This window comes from Trematomus bernacchii, unplaced genomic scaffold, assembly GCF_902827165.1.
Source record: "Trematomus bernacchii unplaced genomic scaffold, fTreBer1.1, whole genome shotgun sequence".
Classification (NCBI taxonomy): domain Eukaryota; kingdom Metazoa; phylum Chordata; class Actinopteri; order Perciformes; family Nototheniidae; genus Trematomus; species Trematomus bernacchii.
In genome coordinates this window covers 4,298,133-4,324,080 of record NW_022987828.1, presented here as the reverse complement: position 1 = coordinate 4,324,080, position 25,948 = coordinate 4,298,133, and the positions used below count along the sequence as shown (strand labels likewise).

At 41.1% G+C, this 25,948-nt stretch overlaps 1 protein-coding gene across 1 annotated transcript in view; it reads left to right on the top strand.

The window, feature by feature from the left end:
• Positions 1-25,948, top strand: part of itga9 (integrin, alpha 9) — a 46,278-nt gene that overhangs the window by 16,474 nt on the left and 3,856 nt on the right. The window contains exons 16-27 of the mRNA XM_034152383.1: positions 13,729-13,878; positions 14,841-14,917; positions 15,317-15,464; positions 19,373-19,459; positions 19,596-19,675; positions 19,811-19,894; positions 20,337-20,445; positions 20,555-20,662; positions 22,358-22,483; positions 22,654-22,773; positions 22,873-22,968; positions 25,622-25,741. Of these exons, the coding sequence (XP_034008274.1) occupies positions 13,729-13,878; positions 14,841-14,917; positions 15,317-15,464; positions 19,373-19,459; positions 19,596-19,675; positions 19,811-19,894; positions 20,337-20,445; positions 20,555-20,662; positions 22,358-22,483; positions 22,654-22,773; positions 22,873-22,968; positions 25,622-25,741 (1,305 nt within the window). The remainder of the gene's footprint in view (positions 1-13,728; positions 13,879-14,840; positions 14,918-15,316; positions 15,465-19,372; positions 19,460-19,595; positions 19,676-19,810; positions 19,895-20,336; positions 20,446-20,554; positions 20,663-22,357; positions 22,484-22,653; positions 22,774-22,872; positions 22,969-25,621; positions 25,742-25,948) is intronic.

Genomic DNA, 25,948 nt, shown 5'->3' with positions numbered 1-25,948 from the left:
AGATAAACACACTTTAAGTGCAGTTCATCAGGCTAGATTTTATTTCGTATTTTGCAGCTGAAGGTACTTATGTTGCTAGATGAAATAACACTATGATGTTGTTACAGGAAAAGTTCATTTTTTGGGACATTTTGGGAACCATTGTTGTGGATTTACTAGAGGTTATTTTCGGAACCTTTTCTTGGCCAGGTGCTGTAATTAATTACTCCGTTAAACTTTGTTACTGTTTGAACGTACAGCAGATAATGTGTTGATTAGTGGCCTTTAAAGGTGCTGCTCATAAAAGGATATTTGTTCACCTTTGAACAAAACCTATATCCTGGCTCCAGTTTATTAAAGGTTATGAGAATTGTATCGACCCACTCCTGTAACTCTCAGCAAAAACTGTTTTGTGAAGTGTGTTTCCGAAGATTTCAATATAACAGTTGACAGACACATTAAGTCTTTCGTCTGTAGGAGTATTTGGATTGGCTTTGTTGAGGTGTGAAGTGCAGCCCGGTTGCCACTCAACCAGCATGGATTATTATTTTTCCTCTATATGTGGCCACAAACTCCACCTGCGCAGCAGCTCAAAGAAGCAGTGAGTTACCCAAAGCTGGAAAGCCACACAGGATGGTGAAGGTGTGGTGCACAAATTACAACTTCACCAAACTGTTTAGAGTCTAAAGGACCTAAGATAAGAGTCAAAAGTAAAGGGGACAGACATTACACCTAGCATGATAACTGTCTGTCATGAGCCTCCATCATCATGTTTCTCAAGAATCACCATAATCAGAGGTGATCTGGCTCCGCTCTGATGGCTCTAGTCTGCCTGACCAATCGCATCATTTATCTTCCTCATGTGTCTGCCCACGTGAGCCAGTCCTCCCATTCCCCAGAAGAGGTATGCTAATGGGAACCAGCTGGTTATACGGCTGCATCCTCACCCCCGCCCCACCCTTCTCCCAGCTAAAACACACAGGGACGCACAGGGCTGAGGCTGGCGTCACAGCAGGGTGCTGCCTGGGCTGCTGTTGTGTCAACTGGAGCTGCATGCTGGCGCTGCTGATGGAAAACCCGCGTTAGGGTTGATTGCTCAAGCCCTGATACATGTGGGGCCGCTGGAAGCAGGCCATGAGCTATTCTGAGCCACTCTCACATTTTTAACTGCCCTGACCATCTGTCGACCCCATTTGTTGACTTTATAAATAATACAAACAATTCTAAAAGCACCTCAGTTAATGGCTAAACTTAATAATGCGCTGGTAAAGTTGTGTTTGTTCTACTGTACAATGTTCACCATCTGAAGTCAAGTAAATCATGCAGTGTTGAAAACAATAGGGCACAACTGGAGTTATTTGGAGACTACAGAGTACAGAAGCTAATAGTTCACTTTCTTTTTTCAAAAGTAATTCCTCCTAAATTGTTCAAGTCTTTCATGTTGATCATTTTAAGCATGTTTTTATTGGCATCGACGAACAGCATACCAGCCCTCCAGATGGTCTTTGTTTGGTTCTTTTTAGCTAAATAAACTTCATGCAAGCTTTTTCTTGAGTTGTACCTCACATTTAGGAAGGGAAAACAGTTCCTCGCAGTGATGACTGATGAATGATTAGTGTGTGGATGACCAGAGGTGCTGTGTGCGTGAGACGGCAATGAGTCATTTTACGAGAAAACCACCGACTTTACGCAGGAATTCCTCAGTTTGATGCGTTGCATTAAGTAATTTTAAACAATTGGTATGTTATCCATCTGCGGTATCATAGTGTCTCGAGTTGTAGTAAAATAGCTTGAAGGCCTTTGAGTATTATTTAAGTGCAACATGATGGCTCAGGAATTTTACTTTAGTAAAGTGGCATCGAGGACAGAAAACTGGACCAGTGCAAATATTTATGAAGCAGTTTTACACATGTCCAAAAAGATAAAATGATCAAGTGATGATTCTTTGGACAGACATGAATGTAAACTTCAACCGGTTGGCAGAGGCTTACAACGAGTAACTGACTGTAACCCTAGTTGATCCTGATTGTCTATATTTTCATTGTTGGGTATGATGCCAAATACACTGTAGTTGTTGTAGGGATGCAAGATGAAAAGTCAACAGGGCAGCCATGAAGACACTTTACTTTGTACTGCGACACTGGTGAATCTGTGAGGCTGTACTGAGAAATACCAGAGGATAACCAAAGTCATGAGAATACAGGATCTGGGCACCCTGAATCGCTGGGTTAATTTGAAGCCAATCCATCCAAAATGTGTTGATGTATTTCAATCTGGACATGTGTTGTGGATTGATTGGTATTACCATTTATAGAGCCACACTTCCAGCATGGAAGAAAGCAGGAGAGTACATTTAATAACAAAAGTATTTGATTATGTTCTGTTCATTGTTTATGAATGTAGTCATGCTTTATCTGAAGTGAAGGACATCACTGACCCTAAGTAGACCCTGCAGGTGTAATATCAACATTACGTTTTGACATGTCTTGCTATAAACTATAAAGCATTCATTCCTCATTGTGTCAAGTTCTATTTACTCAGAGGCTGGGTTTTACTGATCACTTGGTCGTGATTTATTGCTTATTGCTGTCTTAGTAAACACATTTGAACTTTGTAAGCTGTCCGGCACTGTTTCTACGATCCTTACAACGGCATGTTTACATCTTTGGCAGTTTATCCATCGTCATATAGGCTACATGTTTTCAATCCAGCATTCCCATCACTGTGCAATGCACGTGAGTCTTGAAATCATGCCAAGAGCCAAGTCCATTTGTGGTCATGAGTGGTATTTGTGTAGCTCTTTAGATGCAGTCTCCAAGGAAGAGCTAAAATAGGCATTTAAAGCCGTGCCTGTGACAGTTGTCTGTTTAATTTAGCTTGTAAAGTATCCTACTCACTTTCCCTCCCTGCTTTCCCTGGCCTATATTCAATGTTCCCTATATCTCATGTCCTCCCTAACATATGTTCTGCACCACCAGAGTATTTAAAGGTCTAACACACTTTATTGTGGGGCTGCTGCTGTTAGTAGGGCACATGCAGGCTAAACATCTATCTGTCAAAGCCAAACGCACTTAGGCCATCATAAGAGAAACTAGAGACATGTTGGATTTGAGCAAAACAATGAATGAGATTATCGGACTGCGTAGACTGATGATGGACTATGAAGTTACGGAAGTTCTTTGTATCATTACCTCGCCTGATTTAATTAAAGGGAGATAATGTTTTAACGTGTGTCTGCTTGTTATCGTCATACTGCACCTCATTAAGATCTCATTTGCTAGAAAGGTCCATCGTTTACATCTCAATTTAGTTAGAAAACAAAGACAAGAAGACAGCATCAAACATCATTCAGCTTGTAAAGAACGTTTTCGTTCTGGTGTTTCTTATCATGTTAATTTTTTAGCTCGACTTAAATGCAGATTTTACATTTAACCTCTGCCTGTATCCACAAATATATATAGAGTCTGCGGTAGAACTGAAATGATCGCATCAACTTTGATAATCGTTTACGCAATTCTTTGAGCAATAGTTTTTGAAAATGCCTGATTTCATTAAAGGGAGATAATGTTTTAACGTGTCTGCTTGTTATCATCATACTCCATCTCATTAAGAACTCATCTGGTAGAAAGGTCCATCGTTGACATGCTCAATTTTGTTAGAAAATAAAGCCAAGAAGACATCATCAAACATAATTCAGCTTTACGGGTTTTCGTTCTAGTGTTTCTTATCAGGTTCAATGTAACCTCTGCCTGTGTCAAATGACTGGCTAAAGAGTCTGTGTTAGAATTGAAATGATTTTCCAATACATTTTTGTAGTTAATTCGAAACAACTTTGATAATCGTTCAGGCCATTTTTTGAGCAATAGTTTTTGAAAATGTGACGGTCTTTCTGTTTTCAATTTTCTAGATCTAGACATTTCTAGATCGATTGAACTTAATGAACTTTCTTCTTGCTTCACCTTGCTGGTTATAGTGCCGGACAGGAAATGTGGTTTTCAAGACCTAGGAGGCTTGGAAGTGTTTGGGTCACACAAAAGTAACTGAGAGACTGTGTCTGCTACACTTTTCTGTGATTGACAACTTACCTAACAGCTTTTGTACTGAGTTATGCACTGAAATCCACTAATCTGTTCCTCCAAAGAAGTCAAAGCAAATGTGAAAAAATATTCATACCAACTGTTTGACCTAAGTCTGCTCTCCAAAGACAAACAGGAAACCCTGCAGAGTAAAGTTAAGCAGGAATTCCTGTCACTGCGTCCCAAAGTATCTCCAGTAAGACAAAGTCCCAGAGCCTCAACACTGTCTGGCACGTGGAAACCCAGAGTGGGGACGCTGCCACACTGCCGGCTTTGTTAGCCTCTTTACAGTTCGACAGAAATGTGCAATTCCCTTGATGCTGTTCCCCTGGTTTCATTTACTTCAGGCCAAGAGAGCTGATACAATGAAAGTATATAGCAGGAAGGTAATCATATCCAGCTGTCTTCTATTACACATGGCAGCAAGTCTATTTATAAAGGATATGATGAAAACAAAGTAAAATATACGATCAGTGTATTGCGTTAATAAATTGGGTGGAAAATGTCATAGACACTGTCACATGAACGGGTTTAGCTGAATGCTTTGTCTGCAAGTATTAGCGCTAATACCATTTACTGGACACTAAAGAGGAGCTTTCAGGTTAAATTTAGCTCGGGGTAATATTTTGGTCAGGATTTCCCTACATGGTCGTGCCAGAGTGAACATTAAACAGTTCTTCTACGGGCTTGCTTAGGGAGTGCACAGCCAACAGGCTTTTGTTTCAGTAAAACACATTTCTCATGAAACTCCTCTCATTAGACGTGCTCTGTGTCGTTGCCATAGTAAATCCATCCTTGTTACTCATGACAAGAATGACCAGAGGTTGTACGCATTTGATGATCTGTTGATATTGGCAGCTTAGGATGCTGGGCAAAATGTTTCTGCAGTCTTTTTGGCAGCGCTTCTGCCACATGATGCCCCCACAAGGAAGCGTAATGGGTGGCCAAGTCTGACCACAATGAAGGAGTTTCTCCTGCCATGTTTCCCGCTTCCACTGCAGAGGAAACAAGTTTGGGAGTTCAGTGTGTGCCGGTTTGATCAGAAAGTATCTCAAAACCAGGATGAGACAGAAGGCTGTGATCTTGGCATTGTCAAGGCGCTTCCTTAACAACCTGGAGGCGTCCCTGTTATAATTTCCCCCTACTGTACTTGACCCATTTGTTAATATTAGTGTATATTCCTGATGTGATGGCGTCAACATCAACATCTTCTTCCTGTGTAAAGGGTCAAGGTCCGCCACAAAGGAAGAGGAACAAACATGTTCACAAGACATTTGTTTACGTCCGGCGGGGACTGTAAACTGCCTTCATCAGGTGGATTTGATAAATGAGTGTTAGGGTGCTGCAGTTTGATCAGAGCTTTGTTTAAAAAAGAATGGCGCCGACAATAACAGAGATGCAAAAGTGCCACAGATTTCGTGCGTAGTGACAAAATCTTCTGCAGGAAGCATCTGGAGACCTCCTCTATCACCAGGATGGAACAGAGTCAAACACACGCAAACACACTGAACTCCAGTTTTAGAACGGCACATGTTGAGCCTCTCCTCCCTGCTCGTAAATCTGCTATCAGAAAGGAGTTATCTCCTGAGATACACATTGTAATGTAAGAAATAGCATGCATAGTAGTATTGTTTTAAATGCCACTAGGTGATGCAATAATCAGCAACTGTGAACATTTTTAAGGAATCTTAATGTGCTTCCAATTAATTGCATAAAAAAGCAGATAACAAGTTTCCTGTTTATGGAAAGAAAGTTGATCAGAATGTTGATGGGAGTTTATCCCTCAGAGAGAGGACGTTTCAGATGCTTGTTGTTGTTTCTAAACAAAAAACAAATATCGGAGATACTTATCTGATGCTTCTCATTATAACAATAGGAATAAAAGTTATAAAACACTGCCTGTCCGAAATCACTCCCTATATGGTACTAAGTGCACTATATTTAACCCGTGCCATTCAATTTGAGTAAAAAAGGGAGTTATTTAGACATGGCTATTATCTTAATTGACTGCATTCTTTCCTTTTTTCTTGTTCTTATTTTTAGTTGTATTATTCCCATTAATGTCTAACACACAATATGGACTTAAGTAGTGACTGAAGCCGCCTTGTTTCTACTTCATTTCCAGTTCTCAAGACCCAAAGCTGCTTCCTTAAAAGGATCTCATCTGGATTCTTCTTCTTTTTTGAACGCACTAGGTTTGTTTTGCTTCTTAGGAGGGCCGTACATGCGTCCTTGTGGTGCCTCCGAACTGGTCAGTCAGGTTACAATAGAGATCATGGAGGGGTTAAAAGTGAAACGGCTTGACGATGATGGGTGCCCCAGGTTGAGAATTTGGGGAATGAAGAGGTTATAACGCAGAACCTGTTAGACTAATTTCCCTTTAGTTCTGCTCCTGTTGCTGCTAGATTTCCACAGCTCAACTTTATGACTTTGGGGTCACTTTAAGAGTGCAAAGCTCTAAAATGAGATGTAGTAATGATACTGAAAATAGCACAGAAACAAATAATGTGTTAAAGACGGCACAATGTGGGAGCTGAGTGAGGAAGAATTGAGATATGAGCGAACACATCTGTGTATTTATAGGCTGCTGGCAGGATTTCAGAACTAGATATTAAACACTAATTCAGCTTCATTTAGCATTGGCGCTAAATCAATTTGTTGTTGATGGAGTGTAGTAAAAAATAACACGCAGATGAATGTTTGAGCAGTAAACCTATTCCATCTGCCAATTTCCACAGGGGGAAGTGAGGCACCTTTCTCTCCTCCTTTATAAATCCCAGCTGTGGTTTTAACTGTCCTGGGGTCAAATGTTGAATGCCTTCTTCATGATGCATGCGAGGCCATAAAAGTTTCCTGTAATTTGTGTTTACGTGAACCTTGTTTTAAAAAGCAATAAATTCAATACACTTGGATTCTCCAGTGCATAAGAGATGCATATCTGCTTATCTGTGCCCTCTGGATCTTTACTGAGGGGAGTCGTTATACTGAGAGTCTAAAGCAAAGAGGTGTGTTGGAGGGAAAGGTTGATGTGTGAGACAAGGATTTTGGAAAGCCTTTACTGTAGTATGTAATTGTGTTATTGGGTGCATGCTGAGCAACACAAATAACAGTTATTAGTTCTGTATTCGTGACGAGGCCTCATCTTTGACAGTATAGATGGTAGATGTTCCCGGGAGGAAATACATGCTCGCTCATGGGACAGATTACAAAACACAGCCCTTTCAGCTTGCTAAAGATTACAGTACCGATGATTTATGTTTTCACTGAAAGCCTAAAAATGTACTTAGGATTCTGTGTTGTGTTTTTGAAAATGTACAGCTGATCGGTTATTTTATTTCAAATGTTCGTTACACATGGTTAAAGTATCTTAAGGATTACATTCAAAGGGAATTCCTATTCAGGAACTGTTTCAACTGATGATCATTGATGATGAACGAATGGGAAAAAGTTTGAAATAATTAGATAGGAGACTGCATGATCACGTGACTCACACTTTCATTATCCTTAGCTACCCATTGACAAATGTCAGTCAGATATTAGGGGATTTGATTTTTGTGTGTAGAAGTTTATCAATTTCAATGTTCAATGAATGGACTTCTTACTCCTAATAACCATACGTGTACAAAACAATTGTTTTTATTTTTAACTCAATTAGCTTTATGAGCAACAGTATCCCCAGAGAAGTTCTCACAATATAGTTGCTTTGTGCTAGACACAATGTAAAATGAACTCTGCCATTCCCTCGATTTTGGTCAGTTGGATTTGTTTCTGTGCACAATGTGTTTTCAACAGCTTTTGCAGTGTCTGATTTATCAGGTTGGTGCGTGAAGCTGGACGGACATCTAAGAATCCCTGCCTGTCAGATATCAGACATTTTGAATTATTTTCCAGTAGTTGGAATAAACATGGCTCATGTCGAATGGGAACAGTTTCAAAGGCATACTGCATGCATTTGGTATGACTGGCATTTTAAAAGGAATAACTTGGTTTTGGACAGGCTGAGTGCATTAATACTTGGCGCATTTTCTTTGTTGACTCATTTCTTTCTTTAACCAGACGGGTAATAAAGAACATGATTAGCTTCACTGATTCATTTCGATGGTACGAAACACACATTTTTGGGGTTTTTGAATGACAAACGGGGTCGCTTGTAGTGAAATAGTGATTTTTACCTTGTTGCTTAGCTGCCAGGCTGCAACTTTGCTATTTTAGTTCACTTCGCCCTTATAAGGTTCTTTTTGGCTGTAGCAGGCATTCTCTTCTTATATCCCAATGTACACTATCGGCTCCACACCAGACAAAAGACAGACAAAGTTAGCGGCTTCCTGGCGAACATAGTGTAGCCTTCAGCAGTATATTTCCCTTATGAGTTGGTGGAGACCAAAAGTAGAGCTAAAAAGAATCAGGAACTTACATTCAACAGAAAAAGGACTCCAAATGAATGTAAGTGTTCTTTTTAACTGCTCGGTGTGTAAATAAGCAACTGTTTGCTAACAAGTTTACAGCCTGCAACTTTAGTGTTATGGTTCGCTTTCACTCCTCTCATCAGTGTTGTTTCAGGCAGCTGTTTTCAGTGAAAAGGCTGATAAACGGACTCTCTGCCACATGGCCAGCACCAAACAACAGACAAGAGCATTCAGCAGGTATACAGCCAGATATTTCCCTCAAATAAAGCTAATAAAAGAGTGAATAGTGGACTTACGTTAACCAGGTGGTGTCAGCTCGACGTGTAAATAAGCAGCTATTAGCAAACAATAACCTTCATTGGGTAATGTGTCAGTGATGGGCTTATATTCTGCTGCCCCAAAATCTCCACAAATAAGATCTCATTATACTGAAATAAGACCTGAAACATGACAAAAACACATATCAAAAATACAATCATACTTATATCAATATACAAGAAGTAGAAAAACAACCTCATTTGAAATGGCAAGCAATAAAGACACACCTTCTGGGGCGCAGGAAATGAACAATCATGGCACAGTTAAAACAACAACAACAGAAAAAGCACTGTAGAAAATCACTATGTTTGCGGCAGCTGTAGTCATTCTTACTAAGAGGTCCTTGAAAATGTCCTTGAAGGAAGTTATTTACATTTTTAGAAGAAATATGCTGACACTGGTATCCGCAGTGTGAACTGAGGAGCTGCTCTTGGGGGATTTCATTAGGATGTAAAGGCCAGTCTGTCTATCAGTGAAATGTCAGCAATCAAGGAGGGGATCAAACCATAATGAAATATGTTAAACATGTGTGAGCCCTTGGATTTCTTAATAGCTGTGTTATCTATTGTGGTATATTAATAGAGATAGCAGTTTTTAGAAGTTTTTAGAAGCAAAGGAGTCAAAGCAGGTTCACACTTTGATATTTCTGCCGTGACATGTGACCAGAAAGATTTAGGACCAGGCAGATCGTTTTCACAGACAGAATAAAGCTGTTTCTACCGGACAGCTCCAAAAAGGTTTCTAGCTAAAACAATTGGACTACACTCTTTCCTACTCCTGCACAATTTGTCTTCCTAGGCCCCTTAACATCTGCTAACCTATTCTGAGCCGAGTCGTAGTTTGACCCGTAGTCAATGCAGCAGAGCGTAACAAATGAAAAAAACTTCAGCAATCGTCTCACTTCGTCAAGTCTTTTTTTTCGAGGACAAACTGAGATAAGCTGTCTAAGTGCATGTGTGCCATGTGCTGCAGACCTCACTGTAAATACTTTCAATTTCAAGTCGCCTCCTTGTGCCTCACGCACACGTAACCCCGACCTTTGACAGGCTGAATTCATTCATCACTTAGCTAAAAAGCTTTTTCCGTTTAAACCCAAATTCCCTGGCGAGTAGTCCTTGAATGAAATGGCCTCAACCTGCGAGTCATCCAAACATCCATTGTCCTAAAAAGGAGTGTTGTGTTGAATTTCACTCACAAGTTAATAAAGACTTCCCAAGACAGGGCTTAATGCTATATGCTTATTTAGGCAATGGTTTGGCTGGAGAGTGGAGCTCTTGTGTGTTTCAGCCAAGCATGAGGCGTTTAAACGGAGGATCAGAGACTTTTGCTGCCTGACGTCATCCTCCCCGCACCCACCATGGTGGAGCGGCTCAGTGAGCGTGCACGGGCAGTTTGCCATCTTGTTGATCAGATTAACATGTGAGAATCAAAGCTTGCAACACTAAAGTATAAAGTACAGCTCTCCTAGGGTTCAGGGGGACACCATAAATGATTAAGTCAGATAAATGCATGTTTATGCTCTCAAAAATATGCAAAGTATGAAGGTGTAAGAAAGAGCTAGTCAGGCAGAAATGAAGGGAAAATATGGAGAGTATGGTGGGAGTTATGCTCTGCCGTACTAAATAAATGGGTCCTGAGTGTGAACATAAACACTGAGATAATGTATTGGCAGAAACCTTGTTCCACAGAGGGGAGGGTGTTGTAGGTGAAGGTTTGAATCCCAGTTGTTTTCTTTCAAAACATGCAACATGCTGTCCTCCATCCTGCAAGCAAGTAGAGGAATATGCATACAGACGGGAAAACTCTGCATCAAGTGTGTCATAAAAGATTGCAACCGCTTTAACATGCAGATTTTTCATTCTACAGTTGAGATTTAACAGTTTCCAAAATGCGGTGAGATCTGCTGGAAAACTGTTGCTTCCTGCTGAGTTAGCTGGCATCTCTGAAGAATGACTGGAACTATTAAAAAGTAGTTTTGTTCACGGGATGATGAGAGGGTTTGGATTATTTTAAGTGGCCGTGCAGGAAATTTACCTTTTTTTATTGGCAGTACTTTCCTCTCCGAGGATACTCCAAGAAGAACAAGAAAACTTAATTTAGTTTCTCGCCACTATGTGTGAGATCTAAAACTCCCTGCTGTAGTAGACAGGCAGGAAAACACGCGCCAAACATGATGAAGGTTTTTCGACAGTGAGCAGTTAAAAGTTGATCTAAAGCTGAATGGTATATTATTTATGTTAATGTGCTTGCAACCACCCATCTCATTTACACCCAATTGCCATCCTTTTGGTGCTTCTTCATGGGTGTATCTTGGTAACTAGCTAGTAACAGTAAGGTGATATCCACGTTATAAATCCTGCTTAGCTCTGATTGGTTCGTTTTTTCTCCAAACAGTAAAAGCCATCAATGAGCAAACACCAACATATTTATGTAGAATATTTGAAGGATGATAACATACTTTAAATGTTATATTTCTTATCTTATTGGTTGTAAATGGAGATTACTGTATGCCCCCAAGTGGCATTTATAGGATAATGGCACTTTTCATACAGTATGTCAAGTTTTTCTCGAGTAAATTGCCTTAGACATTAGCTAACTTTTCTTGTTTATGACTTAAACTTTTGATTTGGAAGAGACAACATTTTTTCTTTTTTCTTTTAAATGGCATACGGTGAATTCAAAAAGGCAAAAGATGGCATAAGCCTGTGTGTCATATGTCCACTTTTATTGTAATGGTCTTTAAATAATATGAATCCCAGAAGGGCTCCATCTGACCTGGGATCAGGGACCCACCCTGCAGTCTCTATATTTGAATGAGGATTTACACAGTGGACGCCTTTGAGTGGAGATTGACCTGTCACAAGCTACACCAGCATGTAAGGAACAGTTGTTGTGTTTCTTTCCATAACATTATAGGTAGCAGGCAGTAAACACTAGCCGGTGTCTCTCTTTCAAGAACTCCTCTGTTCCACAAATACATAGATATAAAGCAGGGAAGAGGTGACGAGGTAGGGGTGTGGATTTGGGTGAAATATTTGGCAGCATTGATCAAGGGATAATAAAAGATCAGGCCAAGTGTTACTTCACAACCTCCCGCACTTCTAATCTGGCCTTGCAGCGAATCTTGGGAGCCCTCCAGTTAGTTAGCAGCCAGTGGTCCTGTGTTTCAGGAAGAAAGTGATCCAGTATGTGCACAATAATAGATGCTCTGTTAATAAAGAGGCGGAAATCCCTCCACAGCACACTACTTAAGCGGAAAGTGTATGCCTATTTACTCGAGCATAACGGTCCTTTTTTGAGCATGATTGTTCAAAAGCACCACATTTCATTTCAGGTCATTATGTCCCCCACTTCTCCTGTGGGTTTTGAAATTGTGAGATAAGCGCTGGGAGTTTGGGGCAGTGGACTCCCAGGGGGTCAGTTCACGCAGAGGCCAGTGGACAGGGGCCATTTCAAGCTTTCTACTTTAGTGGCTATTAAGTCTAAGAGCTTTGCCACTAGCGCCTCACATGGTATACCAGCACTGACTACAACATTGTGTCATGTTACCTCCCAGCTGAGCCGACATGCCTCTTGAACAACACACTCTCTATAAGTCTAATGAGGCATGGACTGCAGGCCAGTGATGGATGGGAGGTCAAACTCATGCATCTGCAGCACTCACCCTTACTATTGACCAGTTCTGCTGTGGTAATGGGCAATTCATGTGTCATTTTCAATTAGGGATGAAGTCATTGGGGGATTAATTGATGGGTTGATTGATAGAAAATTAGTTTGTATCAATGATGTGATAATAAACTGAGTATCTTTGGGACGATTAGTTGGTCATAATAAGCATGTTGAGTTAAGCTCTGAGAAATGCTATACTGAATTAAAAATTGTAAATTCATAAAGCCAAAAATAACAGCACCACATTTAACTGACCATGTCTTTATCTGTGTCTGCCCAAAATCCTCTGTTTTTGTCTATTCATGTCCTAACGTTTGCTCTTTCCTGCTATAACTCTCTCACTGTTGATGCATTGGCTGGTCCTCAACTGGTGATGTGTTCAAAGCCCAGACTGCAGCTCTGCGCCTGCATGAGGAAAGAGGATGGGTGGGTTGACATTGGAAAATGTTGCGATAATGAACAAGAGAGAGAAAGTGCAAAAAAACGAGTGGCCTTAGTGACCACCGGAAAACACAGGGAAGCCCTTTGTGTTTACATTGTGGGGTTGGCTCCATGATAGTAGACATCAGTTGGGCACAGGTTGCCTATAGGTCTTGTGTGTGTGTGTGTGTTTTAGCTGTGGCTTTTAAACCGAAGCCAGAGCCGCCTTCAAAGATCTGAGTGTAGCTGTAATGGACACAAAAGATGAAAAAGCGGTATCTGCTTTCCCCATGTACGTCTTTCAGCGCTGTCATCTAATGAAGATATGGGATTTGACCACATTCAGCTCTGTTTTCATACAGGCTATATTGTTTCCAAACCTGATGCCAAATCAAACACTTCTCTAGTGGTCTTAGATGGAGCGGCCAGAAACGCAAAGATATCTCTCAGAGGCAGTGCCAGCAGGTCAAACAACGATCCATGTGTTTCCTTGGCTAAGAACTAAGCAGTGGTCTTTTTTTTTAAATAACTGATTAAAAAAAGAAGAAAAAGAGATAGTGTCACTCTTAAACTAATTCATATACGTTTGTGGTTCATCTGTATACTAACATCTGCATTCAGCCCTGTAGATCTGTGGCTCAGCGATTTCAGTCATAACATCAAATCCAGACTGTGTGCTCCTCCAATTATCTGCAGTGTAATCAGTCTCTGCGCCAGGCGTCAATTGGAGAAAGATGTTAAATTGCCATAATGACCCTGGCTGGCTGTTACATGACACTCATTTCTTTGAGGTTTAACATTTTTATTTTTTGGTAGGACAAATTCTTTGCAATAGCCTTGTTTGTTTGTGCTCTCTGCAGAAAGATGTGAAGGACGTGTTCACAGCCATCACATTCGAGGTGGTTTACAGCCTGGGGAAGCACGAGCCAGGACACCCGGGGGGAGACCTCCCCACTCTCACCCCCGTGCTACGATGGAGGAAAGGAAACAAGATCGCAACGAGGAATGAGGTCAAATATTGACCCAAAATGATGTTGTTTTTTGGATTAACATTGTTAAAATATGTAGAACTTCTCTTAAATGAGGGTGTGAAAGGTCTCAGGTCTTCTCATGGTCTGATTTAGTTTGGGGTAGGTAAATTACCAGACAAATGGGGTTAAGAGTTAGTTTACAGTGACCATTGGACATTTATTGTTCTGTGGTTGGACTTTGACTTTGGAAATGTGTCTTATCAATGATCAAAAAGAAAACATGCTTGCCAGAAAAATGATATAAAATAATTATCAAGAAAGATTGTCATGCTTTTAATTTAAACTTTCAATCTGACTTGTAAAATATTCAGACACCACATCTTCCTGCACTTTCAGACATACAGTAGAAGCACTTCTATACATACTACAGCAGATGAGGATAATTAATCCAGCGTAACAGTAGTAATCTATTTATTCAGATTCATCTCCTGTATTGATTACAAAGAACATAGTCTTGTCTTCCCCTCCACCACAGAAGGAATGAAGGAAGTAGCTCAAATTGAGGATATAATCATTTGGTGTGGGTTACTTACCAGCTTATTATTGTCTGTGTTAGCTTTTCTTGAATGCAATCCAAGAAGACTGATTCATTTATTTTCTTTGTGACCACCTCTAACCTGCCACACATGTGGTTCCCCACTTCTTGAGGGATTTGCGTCTCTCAGCAGCACCTACGGAACCCATTTCTCTAAAACTCATCAAGGTTACATTAAACGTTACTGCTTTACTTAAGTTTCCCTTCATGATTTAGCCTTAAACCAAAGACCATCCTCCGACTGATCAAAAGAGCTCAGATAGAGTAAAGTGATGTAAAGATGTGGCCTTCCTGGATTAAAAAACCCTCCTGGATATCCTTAACAACGACACAATACTGCCCCCTAGTCTGAATGTGGTGTGTTTACTGCATGATGTCATATTAACTGTGTACTTTTCCTCTTCAGACTTGGTTTGAGAAGAACTGCCTGTCCGACGACTGTGCTGCAGACCTGAGGCTCCATGGGAAAATGTTGCTCTCTGGGTAAAAAACCTTCACAGTTTATATTCAGTCTGTGTCTTTACTTCTTAGTACAGAGGAAGCACGCTGACGTCATACTGTAGGCCATGTGGGTGTGGGTCGGGGAACCATGACGCATGCTTGGAGGATATCCATATGTTTTTCCATACTTAGGGAGTTCCCTTTCTTTGTATTGTGTATCTTCTGATGTCCGTACATTTAGTGACAGCATGTGTCTGTCATGGTAAACAGTCGTCATCGCTTATATAACCTTTGTTTTACTCCCAAAAACAAGCATTTGAACACCACTCTCCTTTGTAAACGTAGATGTTCATAATAAAACAAACTCAAATGCACTGTTAATATACATATTTGCCTTTCTACTTTACTTTTCCGCTCTAAAATGTATTATATTTCCCTCAGGTTGCACGTCAAACCCCATCTGGCCCTCGGAGGAGTGAGGAACGTCTCTTTGAACATGACCATCTCCAACGCTGGGGACGACGCCTACGACACCAACATCTACTTCAACTTCCCCAAAGAGGTTTTCTACATCAACTTCTGGCAGAAGGTCTGTAACTCTTGAAGAGTATCTGCTGTTTATTTACTCAAGTGCACAAGTTTGTTTCTGAAATGTATTTGGTTCTGTGGCTGAAAAGCTGTGGGTGAAGTGGAGCGCACCGTTTTAAACAGACGTACCCTATCAGCTGAATATCATCACTTGGATGTGCATTTACTGAAAGACGGATTATTTAAAAAGAATGATTAAATGTCAGCAGTGCAGTCTAAACAGTGAAGAAAGACAGACCTGTGAGAAAACGATGAACTTAAAGCTTTGCCAGAGCCCTGGGGATGAAAAGAAGAAAAAGAAGAGCAGCAGCTGTCCCGTCTCACAGCTCCTCTGGCTGACCTGTCACACGCTTCTCTGACTCATTTAAAGTGGACACACCACATCAACAACATATAAGCCGTGTGAAGACCAGAACACACATACTTTATATCCCCACAAGCTTGACTCATGTATCGGTGAAATCACATGTCAAAAAGGGTAATATTTAATGGGTACGTGGAGAGAGGATTATGCCTGACCTTCATGGAGATACTGATCAGGTCTGAACTCTTTCAACTCAAACCTTTTGCTTCTGTTAAAGAAATATCAACCCACTGCCAACCCACATTCAACCTGAGAGATTTTCCTCGCTCTACTGTATGAGAATGGATTTCACAGCGGCCGCCCCTGCCTGTGCTCACGTCTGTTCGCTAACTTGTTACATAAAGCCGCCACGTCAGTCAGTCAGGGCGATCTGACAGGAGCGTGCACCGGCCCAGCAGATGCCAGAGGGGACAACATCCATCACAGGGCTTTTCCCCTCATAATGGACCTTGTGTTTATCCTCCAGCTGTGTTTTGAACGCCCTGTGATGGATACGATCGTCTCTGTAAAGCTCACAGCCTGCAATGCCCCCCAACAAAGCCAAAATTGAATTTAAACAGAATATATGCTGCAGGCAAATATTAGGAAAACAGTGTTCCAGTTTGAGTTTCATAGCTAATCTAATAAAGTAATTAAGTATCAGGTTACCAGCAGCCACTGAGGCTCATTTTGAGCAGGAACCTGATAAGTCAGAGTGCACAAAGGGAGCAGGAAGTGAACAGTATGAAGAGATGACAAAGAGGCCACCGAGCAGATTTACTACCGTACGCTCTTTAATTACTACTGGAGAAGTCCAAGGTGATGATGTGAGTGACCCCTCTCCGTAAAGCTAAGGTCAGCTCCCAAATCCTCCCCTGAGTGAGCGAAGCGTGAACTCAGCACTCCCCGCTCGTATTTTAAGAGTGGGGTGTGTTATCTATCTGTTGTTCTTGCAACACAAGCTGTCAGGAAGCTGTGGAGGTGAATTGGTTTTGCTCCCGTGGGAGTCAGAGACTGTTGCACCGGCTTCTGTGTTTTCTTTTTTTATCTCTGAAATGCTTGAATTGTTAGTTCTAGCTTCCCCCCCCCCTCCCTCCCTGAAAGACCAGAACTGTAGCAGATGTTTTATAGCATTGTATTTGTGGCAGCTGTTAATTATTCTACTCCACTGCATCTGAAAGCTACAATTACTAACTGGTAAAGATTTTAGACACACAACCTACCTGTCTCTTAATTGTGATTTGGGAGATTAAAACAAAGACAAATATATAAAGCAATATCGCAATATCAAAATGTGGCTTTAACATGGGCTAGATCAATGCCATAAAATGTATCGTATGAATATACAGGAGAACTGTTTGTTTAGTATTCGTTTAATGGATTGTCATCAAAACTATTTTGATAGGAAACTATTTTGAGTAACTATTTTGATAGGAATTTACTTCTTAATAATATTTATGGGAGAATTGCACAATATTTATTTTAAGCCTCTCCAGTATAAAGTTAAACTGCTTTTCCCTTTTTTATTACATTTTAAACTGAATAGCTTTAGGTTTTGGAGTGACCAAACTAAAAATGTTAAGGCATCACCTTTAAAGAACAACAAAGAAAGATGGACATTTATCATTATTTTCTGACAGTTTATGGATCCAACGATTGAATGATTAAAAATAATCAGCAGTTAATCAAGCCCTTATATACAGTAGGTCAAATGTAACAAATGAATGCAAATTAAACGTTTTGTATTCAATGTAAATAAACAGATGCTGAACGAGGCATTATGCAAATTGCCTACTTTGACTTTTATCTCTTTAAGCACATTTGCTGATAAATATTCATTACTTGACTTTTAATGGAGTGTTTTTATGGTATGGCATTTCTACTACTACTTAACTCAAGGATCTGAATACTTTCCTTCACCACTGATTTCTGTTGATTTAACAGCTGCAACAGAGGATAATGATGGGGAAAAGCCCAGAAAATTGAGAATGTAACTGAGAAATGTGTGAATTTGTGAATTTCAGTTCACCCTTTAACCAATGAAAATATGAATCACTCATTTATTGGCATTGAGGCGCAGCTTTTGCACAAGCTACAAAGCCCAAAGGTAGATCACAAGCTTCATACCTCTGTCAAAAGTGTTTAGCAGGCAATGACACTGACTTGGAAGAGGTGGACCGAAATAGAGCCAAATGTACAAATACCGAAGTGGATGGAGACATAAAAAGACGTGGAGTAAACGGGCCTCCTGTGTGTTGTCATCCGCACTAATGTACAACTCCTTCAGCTGACACTAGAGCAGGGTAAACAATCCTGGTGATATTTAGTGGGCCTGCCATTTGTGAAAATCCCTGCGAGTATTTGTTCCTGACAGAGAAAGACAAGAGAGAGAAAGTGAAGAAGTGCTGAACAAACAGACTGCCTTTTGTTTAAGTCACCGCACGCCATATGTCCGGGGGCTCTGCTCTCTCTCAAGGGCTGCCAGGTGGATGATGGGTAAACAGGCTGACTTCCCCAATCCTGCCCAGCCCCATGGGACAGGCGGTGTTTGCACAGCAGCAGAAAAAAAAATACAGGAAATAGTGGAAATTCCATCTATGCCAGTTACGCTGGGGTCCCCACCCCTCACCCCTCACCCCCCCCTACAGGACTCACCATTAGTCTCCATGCTAAGGGCAGTGCTGCTTATCTAAGCTGACTTAATGAAGATGAAGAACAGCCACACCCTTGATTTACACTGGGAATCTGCTGAATAAGGAGAATGGTATTGTGGATGGATGTCTACCTTAAATATGTCAGCAAAGACCTTCACACCTCCTTCCTTTATCACTTTTGGAAACATGTTATAAACACAACACAGGAAGCCTACGCAGGCAGACGTTTTGTATGACTTACCTTAATCCCCCTGCTCAATGTTCCAGGAGCGCTTGTCTGTCTCTTTTATTTTATTTTCACGTTGAAGCTGAAGGTATGCCTTCCTCCATGCTCCCAGGCTGCACACGAGCCCGGCCGACAGCCTCTCAGTGAACTCCCGCTAAAAGAATTCTTACTCCTCGTAGGGTCAAGGCCCGCGTGTTTACACAGCGCAGCCGGTGAAGCTCCGTATTGTTTAGACAAGCTTCCAAACACACAGACTGGAGGTTGTCCAATTACCCACCCGCTAAGATATATGTGTGTGCCATCACAGCTTTATACATTCTTCCTTTAACCTAATTTAGAACTTCAATGTGATGTGAGAACCTATTCTTTTCCAAATAGAAGTTTTTAACAATAAACTTTTATCTTACTGTAAATGTTGGCAGATGTGTGTCTATGCATGTTTTCTAAGCTGAGGTTCTACAGTTGCTTTTTGCCATGTAGTAAATGATGTCCTCTTATGTTTGCATTTATTTAACCACCCAAAGCCATTGTTGATGCTTTTTGCCTGGTAGCTTCCAACCCGGTTGTTCCCTATCACATCTTGTCTGCCTCGTCCGTCTATGTCTCCGTCAGTGTCCCCCTCTCTGTCTCCAGCCTGTCTGTCTGTATATCATCCTCTCACTCTTTGTCTATCTGTCTTTTTACAGGAAGAGAAGGGTATTTCCTGTATTCTTGTTGATTTGGACTTCCTTAAATGCAGCGTGGGATTTCCCTTCATGAGAGCGCAGACTAAGGTAGCTGAGAGAGAACTAATTGCACGATTTGAAAACTGCATGAAGTATACATACTGTACATTGTTTTAAAGGTCTTTTAACAGCTTAAGGCATTACTGTGTAGAACAATTGTTTTATTCTGTCTTTCTCTCTTCAGTATCATTTCGCAGTGATTTTTGACACGAGTCAGCTTACCGGGGAAAATGATACGTTGCAGTTCTTAGTTCAAGCAAAAAGGTAATTAAAGAGTCTGACATTTTAGTCCATACTTAATGATTGTATTTCTTGCTTTTTTAACTTAATGCCCTGTATTCCTGTAAACAGTTCTTCAATTAATATACAAAATAAATCAAAATCCCTTGTTTGTTGCAGCGCCAATCCGGAGCACAAACTCTCTGACAACAATTTGGATCTGTCCATCCCACTGGTTCATGAGACGGACACCACTATCACCGGGTAAGGACGAGACCAACCATAACATGTATTTGCTTTTCATTAAACTTAAAGCTAAAACCAGCATGAACTGGTTTCCCATCTGCTGGCTGCTGGGAGGAGAGGGAGTCAGTATGGAGCATATCAACTTGAAAAGCCTTATCTCTGAAGGCTTTATCGTAACCCTGCTGCTTCACAGAGAAGGGAAAGAGATGTAAAACAGCCCAAATGGCCCAGAAGTCTGACATCTGATAAAGCTGCTGTTTACTGTCTTTAACATGAAGGGAGGCTTCAGAGAAAAGCTGGATGCCTCTGACTCATATCTCATCTGCTAAAGAACACTGCTGTCCAGCTAATAACATGACAGAAGCCAGAGATGTGTATCGTATGTAAGAGCATTTCTGTTGGCATTTAAATAAATAGTTCATGCATTTTCTACATTCTCTCTTTGACACTGTTTCTGCAGTGTGGTGACACCGAGCTCCTTTGTGTACGGAAACTCCATCGATGCCTCGCGCTTCGTCCAGTTGGAAGACATGGAGTGCCACTTTCAGCCTCTCAATCTCACATTCCAGGTACTGCTTGCACATACCGTACAGGATTTTCAGTATTTTGACTTATATCTAAATGTATTCACTTCTCTTTATTTCCATCTTTCCCCGTCTCTGTGTGATGTGCTTCCAGGCCATAAACAAGGGGCCCAGCAGGCTGCCTGGCTCCACTGTGGACATCAGAATCCCAAACCGAATGGCTGGCAACGGAGCTGACATGTTCCACATCATCGAAACACAGGTGGGCGCCAACAGCAATCTATCTACATTTATTTATCCTGACCAAAATCCCTATTTATTAGTTTATTAACCTGCAGGCAGCCATTTTTTTAGCTCAATTATCCGCCCATGTCTGTCGGTTGTACTTCTCAACATGGCACCACTGCCTGTATCCACCTCAGAGCACACTTTAGCTGCTCAACCGGTGGAATTTTGTCACGGCACGGCCGATTTGCTTAGTGTGAGGCACCACTGGGCCAGTGAAAATCGTAGAGAAAGTGTTGACATTGCTACTGAAGCTAGCGAACCGTTTGGTTTCACAACATTTTGCATTTAGATAAAGAAAGGCAATACACCCACTGGGGTTAAATGTTTTCTTAACCCTTACGCTGCTCCTTTCATATAGTTAGATCTTGGGGGAGCTCAAACTGTTAATTGTATTTGCTGTGAATGGGCAGGAGGGGTTGACAGTATCCCACCCTCCTTGAGCCCATCTGGAATCACTTTCAAGGGATCAGACAGCTTGCACGAAACGGGAATGGGACACCTGCAGAGCTGGCTACTGCCCAGTACCATCCCCAGACCTGGAAACACACATCATTAAAGCTGTTAACACTGCGCCTAGTCTGCGACACACCGGACAGTTGATATTTTATAGCCAGATATTCTTACATTTCTATACAGACCTCCATTTGTTCAGACGTGATATACAAGTTCCTGACTGTTGCTCCATATGTATTAGTTTTTCTGCAAAAAAAACTAAATCGTGAAAATGTGAAATTTCTGTGAGGGTTATTTAACGTTAGTGCAGTCTCTGAATCTTCACAGCAGAAACAGCAGCACTAACACAGGACATGGGAAAGCAGCGCAATAAAAGCTCTGTCCTGCTGGGTGGCAACAGAGCGGACAATGAGGAAGGCCAGAGGAGATTTCCACCTCCAGAGCCTCAGGACGGAGCAAGGCGAGGAGAAAGGGGAAGTGCTCCCAGGGGGCTGGGCAGTAAAGCAGACACCTCTAAATCACTCCATATGGGAAATCTGGCTGGGAGGGGTACCAGCTTCTTGTTGGGGAGAACTTCCTGTGAGCCCGGGAGACTCATAACAATAGTGTGATTGGACTATTTTAGGGGACAAAAGTGCTTGTGTCTACAGTTTGAGTGTTAAACATGTTTTTGCAACGTAGACATGACAACACTTTTTGTGACAAGGTCATACATTTTAACGCATATTTACACATTAAAGTTCCTTTGTTGTTAACTTACATTAAGAACATTATTTTTTGTATGTCAGGTTTTCTGGAATTTAAGATTTTAATAAAATGTGGCATTACCTTATTAAATGTGTGTTCATTTGCATAGATTTTTGTGTATGAAACATTTTTGTGAAATCCCAAACAATTTGAATTGCAGTCCAGGTAACATTTCTAACTAATATATATCACCATAAAGCATCAAATACTTTTATATGCAAATGAGGCATTATGTAATGTGACTTTTGGTGAATTTAGGGGAAATCCACATATTCAAATAGTGAAATAACACTGACATGTATATTTTGTATGCAATGGCCCAAACTCCAAAAAAGATCTAAAATGTTGCCCTTTATTTTGCCCTCAGATGTGTTGTACTTATACCTTAATTTGTGTTCAACACATTTGATTTTACCTTAAAATCTTAGTCAACACAACTCAATTTAATTCAACTTCTGTCTGGTTTCAGGTGGCAGACGGCCGAGGGAACTGCACCCCCCACAGGAACCCTACGCCGTGCACCATCCCTCAGGATAAAGAGAACATCTTCCACTCCATATTTGCCTTTTTCACCAAATCTGGACGCAAAGTCCTGGTAAATATGCAGCCCTCATGTTGCACTTTGACATTACAGAGGTCACTGAGAGTCACCCCCAGTGAGGGTTTTCTCAGTGTAACATCTGTTTATCAGACATCCTTTACTCTCCCACACACATTCTCTTGCTCTTTCCCACTGTGTTTTATTTTCTCCGTCTATCTGACAAGGACTGTGACCGGCCTGGAAGAGCGTGTATGACGATCTCCTGCAGTCTGGGCCCACAATTAAAAGAAGAAGCTTTGAGTATAGACATAAAACTTTTACTCAACACCGAAATTCTCAAGCGGGTAAGAACCATGTCACAAACGTTTAAATTTAGTTGCAGGTTGTTAAGATACAAATAAAACCTAACAACGTAACATAACCCACCTTCCCTCAACCCACAGGATAGTTCCTCTCTGATCCAGTTTGTGACACGGGGCAGCGTGCAAGTGAATGACAGAGCAGTGGAGGTGCCGAATGGCCTTCCAGATGATCTTTCTGTGAGTATATTATGAACCTTTTCTACCCACATTAACTGCAATAAATAGCCACTTTTGGCAGAATGCAAAAATGGTAAATCACGGCACACAAAATAACTAAAGTGAACACCACAATCAGGTGAAGACTTGCAGCTTTGGAATAGCAGATGTTGACTTTGAGTGTTTAAAAAGTACTTCTGTTTTTATATAATATATTGTATTTACAGTATGTCAGATGACTAATGTGTAATTAAAACAAACACACATACATTTTAACACGATCTGCAGTTAAACATAGCTTTTAGCCTCTTTAGCGTCTTTTAGCTCCTTGTTTTGGTTGATATATAATTTATGTCTTATGTCATTGTTGGTGAACTGATCCTTTAAAACGTGTTCATTTTGTTAACTTAGTCTGGATTAAAAGCCTTTACACATTTTCTCTTACCAAGATTCACAGGCTAACAGAACTTGAACAGCTGGCTAGGCTGCCATGTCTTGCACAAAGGGCGTGTGTCATCAAAGATGATATAACCAGGTCTATCTTAAGAAATAAACCCTGTGTCTCAATGAGCTTATCTATTTAAATAAAGGTTAAATACAATTAGAATAATACGTGCGTCTTGAATTCAGGTTGAAGGGCAGGGTACTCACTACATCACGGTTCTATCAATATGCATACATACTTGTATCTTTAGCTGCGCACTCCATTGTGCTGTAGTCAAACAATCCTTGCCGCTGATGTGAGCCCAGGGAACAGCTGGGGATTGTGGGTATGGAGCTGTACGGTGGCACTTCTATCGGCTTTTTTTTCGGGGTCCTCAGCTGTGCTCAAGGACAGACCCTCCCCCCACTGTTGTTTGCTGAGTGATTGAAAGGCCCACCAGATCAGATGTGATGATTACATTGAGCACCCAGCATGCTCGCAGTGGGATCTCTCGAGTGATGAGGGTGCTGACCGAGGCTGCAGCCCCGCTGACCCCCATCTTCAGAGGGGCTCGGAAAATTCTGACCCGCTTTGAATATGTCCATACCATTCCTCTCTTTCATCACATATTAAGTGTGCTCATTCTAGCTACTGTTACCACGCTTAGCTCTTTCAGTAAACACAGTCACCTTTTCCCTCAGGGTGGTAAGAGTACACACTGCCCAGTTTGATTTGTGGCCGCTGGTTGTATCTCTCAAAACGAGCCGACTGGAGGTCAGCCGAATGGCATTCCTCAAATGTTATCCTCTGTGACGTGTAAATAACCAACATACATCAATAAGATTCTGTTGTGGCTACGCAAGTTACAAATTTAGCATTGCCGTTGAATGAACTTTCAATTACACATTCCTCAAATTAATTGATTGCGCAAGTTAAACTGGGAGAGATCGTAGACCAGTAGAGCTTTCAACTATTCTGTACACGCAAGCGCCCTGGCATGCACAACAACAGTTAGATTCCAGAGCTGGGAGTAAGGGAGAGGTGTTAATGTGGGAAACTATTCAACAGAGAGATTCATCTCCGCTTGTTCTCTTGGTTATGTCTTGGCTCACAGTTGGCGTCTCATGCCCCATTGGTGTTCAAAGCCCATGCGGCACTGCACGTTGAAGCAGTGCATTCCTCAAGCCATATGTGAAATTGGCCCACAAATGATTGTATTAAAACAAGATTATCTGACATTTGGGAGATTACGTATTTGTTTCCTTTGTTTAGCATCATTAGTAAACAAACCCATCTATTCCATGATCCTAGTGAATATGTTGTTTTCCATTTAAGGCCTGAATGATGACACTGAAGTAGCTGTGGTGCACAGTAATGCAATAATTCTGACCACTGTTGGTTCAGTGCTAATCCATTTAAGCAGTCACTGTCAATGCAATTGTGATTGAAAAGACTCATGTATGGAAGCATCAAGCACAAATGTAACAATCTAATAATTAAAAAATGTGCTAGGAAGTGATATAAAACAATTGTGTATTTGTCAGCTGTTGCTACTTCTCTACAGTTTTACACTCTGCATTGGGTTAAGTGAACTGAGTTTGCTGTCAGTGACAGATTATCCAGCATGTCAGTTTTCAGTAATGTCCTGGGAAACAGCCTAAGTAGCTCTTATTTATTGTGGAAACAGGCTATTTATAAGAGTTGCCAAGTCTCCCCTGATTGCGGATGATATATTTTTGAGATGCACTGACCTAATACAATAAGCACTTGTTGGCATTTTACACATAGAGCAGTGCTACGTGAAACCATGATGGTCAAGCTTACTCATTAGTGATGTTATTCAAACCAGTTATAAAGGCAAAGTCTTGTTAGATAGTTAAAGGCAAAGTCTTGTTAGATAGTTAAAGGCAAAGAAACCGAGACCAAATCTCTACAGCCATGCTAGCAGATCTCTTAGGCTGCACATCGAGCTAAAGCTAACATTAGCATGCTAACATGTGTTTCTTTGGTATGACTTATTGACTAGATGTGTTCAATATAAAATAAAGCCCATTATTGTCGAGGTTTAATGCTGTATGGTTTTCTTAAGAGTCATGCTTTCTTTTGAATTCAAACTGTTATACGATGTGTCTTGGTTGATACTGTTGCACTGCATTGCATCATTAGCAGCACATGACCTAATGATCACTGTCGTATGTGTGTTTTGTATTTGCAAATGACTCACTGGACGACTGAATTGTTGTGTTACAGCTGGTGTTTGAGGCTCTCCACAGTCAGGAGCCCAGGGGTTACGTAGTCGGCTGGATCATCGCCATCAGTCTGCTGGTGGGAATCCTCATCTTTCTGCTGTTAGCTGTGCTACTCTGGAAGGTAACCAACACATAACTCACTACACTGCTTCTTTTTCTTGCAACATTTTAAATAAACAAAAGGTAGTTGTCATAAACTTGAGCCAGAAGCACAGTATCCAGTTGTAAAGAGACAGCTTGAGGAAAATGAAGTGGTGAAAGTAAGAGCTTGTTTTGGGGGTTTTAACTGAAGAGGACAAATAAGAGACAGGACAATAATTCACACCAT